At 48.5% G+C, this 10,961-nt stretch overlaps 1 protein-coding gene across 2 annotated transcripts in view; it reads right to left on the bottom strand.

Moving 5' to 3' along the window:
• Positions 1-1,481: 1,481 nt before the first annotated feature.
• Positions 1,482-10,961, bottom strand: part of cep152 (centrosomal protein 152) — a 112,905-nt gene continuing 103,425 nt past the window's right edge. For both annotated transcript variants that reach the window (XM_072470697.1, XM_072470698.1), the window contains 2 exons: positions 9,689-9,795; positions 1,482-2,944 (listed from right to left, as the gene is read on the bottom strand). In XM_072470697.1, the coding sequence (XP_072326798.1) occupies positions 1,755-2,944; positions 9,689-9,795 (1,297 nt within the window). In that variant the 3' untranslated portion in view covers positions 1,482-1,754. The remainder of the gene's footprint in view (positions 2,945-9,688; positions 9,796-10,961) is intronic.

Here is a 10,961-nt window from a genome sequence, read left to right as displayed (position 1 = left end):
CTCTGGGTCACTGTCCGTGTCTAGTTTGCACATTCTCCCCGTGTTTGCATAGGTCTCACCCCTACACCCCAAAGATGTGCAGGGTAGGTGGATTGTCCATGCTAAATCGCCCCTTAATTGGAAAAAATGAATCGGGTGCTCTAAATTTATTAAAAAAGAATGCCCCACAAGAGGAAGCATCCGCTCCACGTCTTCTTTATCCATACCATTTATCATCTTGCATACCTCAATTTGATCTCCCCTCATTTCACGGTAGCACAGTGATTAGCACTGTTGCTTCACAGTGCCACGGTTCCAGGTTTGATTCCTGGCTTGGGTCACCGTCTGTGCGGAGTCTGCACATTCTCCCCGTGTCTGCGAGGGTTTTCTCCGGGTGCTCCGGTATCCTCCCACAGTCCAAAGGTGTGCAGGTTAGGTGGATTGGTTATGCTAAATTGCCCCTTAATTGGAAAAAATGAATTGGGTACTCTAAATTTATAAAATAAAACATAGAGTTCAACATTTTCAGATCATTAACTTAGCCCTTGCATTTTGAATTTTTCTCCTAGTGCCAGTCTGTATCTTGTTCTCAAGTTTTTGCTTTCAGATAGTACTATCCTTTATCCTGCTATTAACACCTACTCTGACCGAGCTTTCTGTCTTTATCATCATTATCACTCCCTTTGCCAGAGTTCCATGGCATATGTAATTTTATGCGCCTGCTCTCCAACCTCTCCCCGACCATCTCTTTCTGCACCTGAACTGCCCCTCCTCCATTTTTTCAACAGAACAAAACCAATCACATTCCTACCTCTACGGTTCCAATGAAATGGCACATCGTTCCTGCACTTGGTATTTTTTACTTTTTCTTTAGTTGGATGAATTAGAATAAATTAACAGGCAACTATGTTGAATTTAGTTTGTTTGTTGAACTAAATGTTTAAAATGGTGACAACTTGTAATTTGATGATTTCTGTCAGTCACTGGGAAATTAATCTCTGAAGATAGTGGTCTCTACAGGCATTATAATAAATATAAACCCACCACAAAGTTGCTAACCGAACGGTGTTATTAATTGGGGAAGTAGCTAAAATTGGAGAATTATTGACAAAATAAAATAAAGAAATGGGAATTGAGAATGAGACCACTAATGTAACATGGTGTAGATTTAAAAGGGTTTTTTAGGAAGGTAAAATAATCTTGCAGTGTCCAACAGTTCTTCACCTAAAAAAAATGAAGCACTTTTCAACTACTTTTGATTTACTAATGAAGGGCTTATATGGTTGAAAAGTCTGGCAAGAGTAACAGCCAAAAGGTTATGAAAACTCCCAGTTCAAATAGGTGCTGATTTCAAATTACATTACAGAATTTTAAAAAATCAGATCAAGAGTAATTAGACCTTTTTAAAAGTGAATTAGCCACACACAACAAAAAACAGTTACGCCTGAATTTGAGAAACATCAAATTACTGTTAGGTGTTTAAACTACTTCCAGACCAAGACTTATTAAAAAGAGCACTTTATTAGCATATCATCTTAAAATAAACATTTTGTTCCCAAAAACATCTGAACATTGAAACCAAACAGCAAAACAAATTGGTTTGTGGTACAAAAATAGATTTTAGAAACTTATAAATATGTGCAAATATATTACATTATTTAGCAAAATCATGAATCATTAAGAACAAGTTACTCTAAGAAACCTGTACAATTACTTCAGTGGCATAAAGGTGTCTTAAAGATTAATGGGTTTGTTTCCAAGATCATTTTCATTAGTCAAGAAGCGTTAACAAAAGGACTGTCAAATCCACTGTCCTGCTGAATAGTGTCTATATTGGGGATCAAGCGTGATGGATACTTCTTACGGGAATATTCTTCCACATGGTATGACTTGGTCGTCTTTGCTATTTCATCATTGAGTGCCAGCTCAGGCTCAGTGCACTTAATATACATTTGAGGTTTTGACCTGGTCCTACTGAACTGGTCCCGGTTAAAAGCAGAAAGGCTGCTTTCTGGAACTTTTTGTATTTGTTCTCCGTGTATCTTTGACACAACTGGGATTATTTTACTTTGAAAGCAAACATGCTCCTCTCCATCTGCAAGAGAGCTAATTTCAGAGGTTACAGAGGAAATGGAAGGTGACATGTACACAGTACCATTTGTCATAGAAACAGTTTTATGTGGCAAGTTTGTAGATGATGATGGCTTAGAAATGCCACTTGATCCTGTGCATATTATAGGAGTGCTGCAATCATCTAGATGGCATGCTTTTCCTTCGGTCTGCCTAAAATTGTAAGTGCCCATTTTACAAGACCCAATAACTTCAAGATTGGAAACGTAATCATCATCTCTTTCAGGGGTTTCTTGCACCTCATTTGATGCCCCAGTCATAGTTTTGGAGCAGACATATTCTTCTGAATTATGTATAAAACATTTTGAAGACGAGACACCATCCCAATTGTGAGCCATATGCAAAGATGCTCTGTCAGTAAGACTATCAGTAGAGCTGAATGTATGCGCTTTGCTGAGGCACATTTGCGAAAGGTATTTGGCTGAATTCTGAAAATGTGCAATACTAGCGGCTTTGTGAAGCTTTGATTTTGACGCAGCACCATTTAGCTGTTGGCCTTCCTTCATCTCATGCAATAAGGAAGTGGTATCCTTTTGTAAAATGCCAGACTTTCCTTCAGTCTTATGAATGTCAACTTGTTTATGATTTGTAAATAATTCTTCATCTGGGATGTCATTCTTTGCAGTTGGACCATACAAAGTTTTATTTAAACAGCGTGACACACATACTTTATGAATTTCATTGCCTGTTCTGTGTTTTCTGAATTTCTGGACCTGGTCTTCACGAGAAGATGGTTTCTCAACATGGTTTGCCTGCTCATGCATGGATCCAATGGCCTCTTGATTATTCTCAGAAACGACTGGTGATTGTTCTGAACTTTGCTGACTTGGAGGTGCTTTAGGTAGAAGAAAACAAGAGATAAAATATTTGTATAGAAAAAGTAAAAGACATCCACGTGAAAACTTGATGCTGGGCATCAAGTACCAATGTTGGAACAGAATAAAAAGGGGAGTAATCTAATCAGACGTTAGTGGAAGCCAGATGCAATACAAAAGTTAGCACAGAAAATTGTCTGCAAAGTGCCTGAACTGTAAACACCAAATTACAACTATTTTACAATAGTCCTTTTTCATCAGTATAGATCACAGCAATGATGAAAACAACTAGCCACAATTCAGATAAGAAAAACATGCAGTTACATACCACTTTTCACAACAGCAGTATGTCCCAAAGCACTTCATAGCCATTACATTAGTGCTGCAATTATGTCCTTTACATCCGTTATGCTTCAGACACATGAAAATTGTAAATTGTTCACTGCCATAACTAAATGTAGCAGGACTGCAGAGCTTAGATTTGCTCTGTTGATTGTGGGATTGCTTAGCATGCTGTTTGGTATGCATACAGCCTTTGTTTATAGCTTCACAAGGTTGTCACCTCTGCTCCATCATGCCCTTCTCATGGAACCAGGGTTGATGGTAGTGATATGGGAAAGGGGGGGGGGGAAAGGAAATGCTGGCCATGAGGTTACAGGTTGTGATTTTATACAATCCCATAGCTGCAGATGGCTCATGCCAGCACGTAGGTGCTCAGTTTCACAGTGGTAGTGCCACACAACAGGATGGCCGGTTTCCTGAATGTGATGACAAAACTGTCTCTACGAGCGTTCATGAGAAAGCCTCATTTTACCAGCCGCAAAAACCATGCTTTTGCATACACACAGGGTATAAGCCGATCCTTTTTTTCAGCCACAACATGCTCGCTCATTTATATCCTCAATGTTTTACCATTCAAATGCATGTTTTACTAACTGGTAGCTTATAACTGGGTGCAAGGATTAAGCAGTCCGCACAGGCTGCGCTGCGGAGATGCTTGGGTGGTTTTTTTTAAATTAAAAAAATAAAATAAATTTATTGAGGTTTTCACAAAATATCAACACCAAAATGAAAAAGGAACCCAATAGAATTAAATACAGAACAAAATAAAACAAGCCCCGTGTCCCCCTATACATAAATAATAAATTAACACAAAGCAAACATAGCAAATACATACACCCCCTCAGATCCCCCAGTGTAAACAAACAAAAATAAAATAGAACCCGCCTCCCCTCCCCCCGGGTTGCTGCTGCTGACCATTGTTTACCATTCTGCCAGGAAGTCCAAGAACGGTTGCCACCGCCTGAAGAAACCTTGTACCGATCCCCTTAAGGCGAATTTCACCCTCTCCAATTTATTTAATAAACCCGCCATATCGTTGATCCAGGATTCCACGCTTGGGGGCCTCGCATCCTTCCACTGAAGAAGAATCCTTCGCCGGGCTACCAGGGACGCAAAGGCCAGAATACCGGCCTCTTTCGCCTCCTGCACTCCCTCCCTGCAACCCCAAATATTGCAAGCCCCCAGCCCGGTTTGACCCTGGATCCTACCACCCCCGACACCGTCCTCGCTACGCCCTTCCAAAATTCCTCCAGTGCTGGGCATGCCCAGAACATATGGGTGTGATTTGCTGGGCTCCCTGAGCACCCAACACACCTATCCTCACCCCCAAAGAGCCAGCTCATCCTTGTCCCGGTCATGTGTGCCCTGTGCAGCACCTTAAACTGTATGAGGCTGAGCCTCACGTACGAAGAGGAACTCCACCAACGAGGCCTCCTCCTCCTCCTGCATCACCTGGTAAGTTGCCGAGATCTTCCCCTCTCCAACCCCCCCCCCCCCCAAAGAGCACCCTGTCCTGTACTGTGCATGGCAGCAGCCGCGGGAATTCCACCACTTGCCGCCTGGCAAACGCCCTTACCTGTAAATATTTAAAGGTGTTCCCCGGGGGGGGGGGGGGGGGGGGGGGGGGGGAAGAGCCCATACTTCTCCTCCAGCTCACCCAGGCTCGTGAACTTCCTGTCCACAAACAGGTCCCCCAACCTTCGTATCCCTGCCCTGTGCCACCCCGAAAACCCTCAGTCTATTCTCCCTGGGACAAACCGGTGGTTCCCCCGTATTGGGGTCCACACCGAGGCCCCAACTTCCCCCCTGTGCCGCCTCCACTGCCCCCAGATTTTGTGGGTAGCCGCCACTACCGGGCTCGTGGTATATATACCTCATTGGAGGGAGCAGCAGCGGCGCCGTTGCCAGCGCCTCCAGACTCGTACCCTCAAGACACCGTCTCCAGTCTCTTCCATGCAGCCCCCGCTCCCTCCATCACCCACTTGCACACCATCGCCGCATTGGCAGCCCAGTAGTACCCACAGAGATTGGGCAGTGCCAGCACCCCCCCATCCCTACTCCGCTCCAGGAACACCCTTCTCACCCTCGGAGTCCCTCGCGCCCACACAAACCCCGTTATGCTCCTGTTGACCCACCTAAAGGAGGCCTTCGGGATAAGAATGGGGAGGCACTGGAACAGGAACAAAAACCTTAGGAGCACCGTCATCTTAACTCTACCGCCAGGGACAGCGGCAACGCATCCCACCTCTTGAACTCCTCCTCCATTTGCTCCACCAGCCTCGTGAAATTAAGTCTATGCAGGGCCCCCCAGCTCCTGGTCACGTGGACCCCCAAATACCTGAAGCTCCTCTCCGTCCTTTTTAGTGGGAGCTCGCCAATCCCCCTCTCCTGGTCCCCTGGGTGAACCACGAACAACTCACTCTTCCCCATGTTGAGCTTATACCCTGAGAAATCCCCGAACTCCCTGAGGATCCTCATTATCTCCAGCATTTCCCCCCACCGGGTCCGCCACATATAGCAGCAAGTCGTCCGCATAGAGCGACACCCTAAGCCCCTCCCCACCCCGCACCAACCCCCTCCAGTTCCTCGACTCCCTCAGTGCCATAGCCAGGGGTTCAATCGCCAGTGCGAAGAGCAGGGGGGACAGGGGACACCCCTGCCTCGTCCCTCGATGCAACCGAAAGTACTCAGACCTCGTCATGTTCGTGGCCACACTCGCCATCGGGACCTCGTACAACAGCCTAACCCACCTGACAAACACCTCCCCAAACCCGAACCTCTTCAGCACCTCCCACAAGTACCCCCACTCTACCCTATCGAAGGCCGTCCCAGCGTCCACCACCACCACTATCTCCGTCTCCCCCTCCCTCGCCAGCATCATAACAACATTCAGGAGCCTCCGCACATTCCCGTTCAACTGCCTCCCCTTCACAAACCCAGTCTGGTCTTCGTGGATCACCTGCGGCACACAATCCTCAATTCTCGTGGCTAAGACCTTTGCCAGCACCTTGGCATCTACGTTTAACAACGAAATCGGCCTGTAAGACCCACACTGCAGGGCATCCTTGCCCCGCTTCAGGATCAAGGAGATCAGTGCCCGGGACATCATCGGGGCAAAGCCTCCCCCTCCCTTGCCTCATTGAAGGTCCTAACTAGTAACTGGCCCAACAGGTCCAAATATTTTTTGTAGAATTCGACTGGAAACCGTCCGGCCCCAGTGACTTCCCCGCCTGCATGTTCCCTATCCCTTTGGCCCGCTCCTCCAGCCCAATCGGGGCCACCAGTCCCTCCTCCACCTTAGGAAACCTCAATTGGTTCAGAAAGCGGCCCATCCCTCCCTCCTCCAATGGGTGCTCGGACCGATACAGTTCCTCATAAAAGTCCCAGAAGACCCCATTGATGCCAACCCCACTCCGCACCACACTCCCTCCCCTATCCTTAACTCCCCCGATCTCCCTAGCTGCGTCCCACTTCCGAAGCTGATGCGCCAGCATCCGACTTGCCTTTTCCCCATACTCCTCCACTGCGCCTCCGCCTTCCTGGTGGTCAACAGGTCGAATTCGGCCTGGAGGCTACGCCTCTCCCTCAACAGTCCCTCCTCAGGCACCTCTGCATACCTCCCGTCTAACCTCACCATCTCCCCCACCAGCCTCTCCCTCTGCTCTCTCCTCTCCTTCTCGGCCCTCATGGAGATCAGCTCTCCCCTAACCACCGCCTTCAGCGCCTCCCATACCATCCCCACTCGGACCTGCCCGCTATCGTTGGCCTCCAGGTATCTCTCTATGCTTCCTCGGACCTGCTCACTCACCTCATCGTCTGCCAATAGCGCTACCTCCAAGCGCCACAACGGCCTCTCCTCTCCTCTCCCTCTCCTCCCCCAGCTCTAGGTCTACCCAATGCGGGGCGTGATCCGAAATGGCTACCACAGAGTACTCGGTCCTCTACTCTCGCCATCAGCGCCCTACTCATAATAAAAAAGTCGATCCGGGAATAAGCCTTATGAACATGTGAGAAGAATGAAAATTCCCTAGCCCCCGGCCTTGCAAATCTCCAAGGGTCCACCCCTCCCATCTGGTCCATAAACCCCCTCAGCACTTCCTACCCATCCTAGACCTGGAGTGATAGTGCCGGATCCAACACCGTGTTAAAGTCTCCCCCCCCCCCCATTATCAGGCCCCCCACTTTCAAGTCCGGGATCCGACCCAACATGCGTCACATAAAACCCGCATCGTCCCAGTTCGGGGAGTACACGTTGACAGCACCACCCTCTCCCCTTGCAGCTTACCACTTACCATTACGTACCTGCCGCCATTGTCTGTCACAATGCTAGACGCCTCGAACGACACACTCTTTCCCACCAAGATAGCCACCCCCCAATTTTTGGCATCCAGCCCCGAATGAAACACCTGACCTACCCACCCTTTCCTCAAACTTACTTGGCGGCAGACCCCCGTCCCAACCCCCTCTACTCGCCCCAGCCCCCCCTTGATCCCCCCAGCTAGGACCCCTCCTAGCTGCTTTGCTCCCCCCATTGCACTCCCGCAAGTCAGCTGACTCCTGCTGACCCTGGCCACTCCCGCCTCTCCTTCGACTCCTCCCATTGTGGGACATACCCTCCTCCTCCATTACCCATCAGCAGGCTCTCCGCCCCTCCATTACCCATCAGCAGGCTCTCCGCCTCCCCCTTCCATCCCAAGCGCGGGAAACAACCCTCGCTTCCCGGCCCCGGCCCCTCCAGCCTACTGCGCGGGAAAAAGCCCGCGCTTTCCACCTGCCCGGCCCTGCCATCTCCGACGCAGCTCCTTTTACAGGCCCAGTCCCCCCACCCCCGACTCGGGCCTCCCCCTCTCCCGCGGGGCCTCCCCCTCTCCCGCGGGGCCCCATCCCCCTTACCGGTCATCCACCCCTACTCCATTTACTTGCCCCCTCCAGAGTCTACACGACAGACCCAACCAGACAGTGCCCAATCCACCCTAACCACCCATGCCGTACCAAAAAGAAACAAGAGCAAAGAACCCCCCCCTCAAAATGTAACACACCAACAGCAATCCCCGACCACCCATCCCGACCCTCAGTTTGTGTCCAGCTTCTCGGCCCAGGTCCTCCGGGGACTCAAAATAATGGTGCCGGTCCTTGTAGGTGACCCACAGTCGCGCCGGCTGCAGCATGCCAAACTTCACCCCCTTCCTGTGCAGCACCGTCTTCGCCCGATTGTACCCGGCCCTCTTCTTCGCCACCTCCGCACTCCAGTCCTGATATATTCGAACCTCCGCGTTCTCCCACCTGCTGCTCCTCTCTTTCTTGGCCCACCTGAGCACGCACTCACGATCAGCGAACCGATAAAACTGCACCAGCACCGCCCGCGGCGGCTTGTTAGCCTTGGTCCGCCTCACCAGCACTCTATGGGCCCCTTCCAGTTCCAGGGGCCCCTGGAAGGACCCCGTTCCCATCAGCGAGTTTAACATGGTGACCACATAGGCCCCCACGTCTGACCCCTCCAGCCCTTCTGGGAGGCCCAGGAGCCGTAAAGTCTTCCGCCTCGACCGATTCTCCATCTCCTCGAACCGTTCCTGCCATTTCTGGTGGAGCGCCTCGTGCGCCTCCACCTTTACCGCAAGGCCTAAGATCTCGTCCTCGTTGTCGGAGATCTTTTATCAGACCACGCGGATAACCACCCCCTGGGCCGTCTGGGTCACCAGCAGCTTGTCGATAGAAGCCTTCATCGGCTCCAGCAGGTCCGCTTTGATCTCCCTGAAGCAGCGCTGGATAGCCTCCTGCTGCTCCTGCGCCCACTGCATCCACGCTGCCTGGTCCCTGCCCACCGCCATCTTGCTCTTCTTCCCTCGCACTTTCTTTGGGTTCACCACCACTTTTTTTAGTCGCCCCGCTCCTGGTCCAAGCCATACACTGTCGAGGGAATATTGCAATCTTCTTCCCACACCGGGAAATGTCGAAAAAATTCCGTTGGGGGCCCTGAAATGAGCCCAGAAGTCCGTTCCAAGCGGGAACTGCCGAACGTGCGACTTAGCTCTGCATAGCCACAACCAGAAGTCCCCAGCCACAACAAGAAGTCCCCATGGTTGGGTGTTTTAACACATGACCATTCTTTGCATCAGATGCCGATGACACTTCAAAATGGTATCTACCCACACCAGCTGCTCACTTTTATACTTTGTGTTAAGTTAACCCCTGCTTTGGAGGGTTGTCAAGGCTTCAAAACTTGTATCTTGAAATTCACAATAGATATCTTATATTTTCTGGCATACAAGCACATGACCAACATGCTATTCAACTGAAAATTAGCAAAATGATTTCTAACTCAATTATAGGTGACGCCCTCACATCATTTATTTCAAAAAATGTAAGCTACAAATATAAAAACCAAAATTTGAAGATTCAATGTTACAAAATACCATACATACCAGTCAGGGTTTCAGCTTGGTCACGCTTTCGATTTAGAAGAGGTGTTTCTAAAGCTTTGGCCATTGCAGCCAGCTTGCTAGCAGCTTTCATAATCCTTCTTTCAGCACTATTGAACAATTACAAACATTTTACTATAAATCTATACTTCGGGTATAATTAACTTGGCTCTTGAGCTACGATTACCAAATTATCATAAACTTCTGTTTCTGCAATTGGGAAGACAGTGGCGTAGTGGTATTTCATAGAATTTTTTTTTTTTCCATAGAATTTACAGTGCAGAAGGAGGCCATTCGGCCCATCAAGTCTGCACCGGCTCTTGGAAAGAGCACCCTACCCAAAGTCAACACCTCCACCCTATCCCCATAACCCAGTAACCCCACCCAACACGAAGGGCAATTTTGGACACTAAGGGCAATTTATCATGGCCAATCCACCTAACCTACACATCTTTGGACTGTGGGAGGAAACCGGAGCACACGGGGAGGATGTGCAGACTCCGCACAGACAGTGACCCAAGCCGGAATCGAACCTGGGACCCTGGAGCTGTGAAGCAATTGTGCTATCCACAATGCTACCATGCTCCTGTATTGTCACTGGACCATCAATCCAGAGACTCAGGATAATGCTCTGAGGACATGGGTTTGAATCCCACTAGGGCAGATGGTGGAATCTGAATTAAATTTTAAAAATCTGGAATTAAAAGTCTAATGACGACCATGAAACCATTGTTGATTTGTATAATAACCCATCTGGTTCACTAATGTCCTTTAGTGAAGGAACTCTGTCATCTTTACCCGGTCTGGCCTACATGTGACTCCAGACCCACAGCAATGTGGTTGACTCTTAAATGCCCTAAAGGATGGGCAACAAATGCTGGCCTGGCCACATCCCGTGAACGAATAAAGAAAAAAAAAATTAGCTTTTCAGAAGTAGGTTATTGGTGAGGAGTGGAGGGATCAATAATAAAAATATACTTAATATTAAAATCCCAAACTAGTAATTTAAGAAATGCTCCCATTCTTGTAACAATTATTCAATTTGCCGACGCATGACTCTATTCCAAAAATGGTTTGAGTGAATTTTGATTTAAAATATATCAAAGTAAATTGAATCAAGTAGCACAATTCTAAAGTGTATAATTTACTTTTAAAAGCTACCCAAGTGAATAAGGTCAAGCTCAGTGTTGACAGACTCCACATTTGACAAGTCAGCTGTGAGATACCCCAGAGTGCTTTGCTGCCCCTACATGTGGAAGTTATGGAACAGGGGAAA

This window comes from Scyliorhinus torazame, chromosome 12 (assembly GCF_047496885.1).
Source record: "Scyliorhinus torazame isolate Kashiwa2021f chromosome 12, sScyTor2.1, whole genome shotgun sequence".
In the NCBI taxonomy this organism is placed as follows: domain Eukaryota; kingdom Metazoa; phylum Chordata; class Chondrichthyes; order Carcharhiniformes; family Scyliorhinidae; genus Scyliorhinus; species Scyliorhinus torazame.
This window is presented reverse-complemented; position numbering and strand designations above follow the sequence as displayed.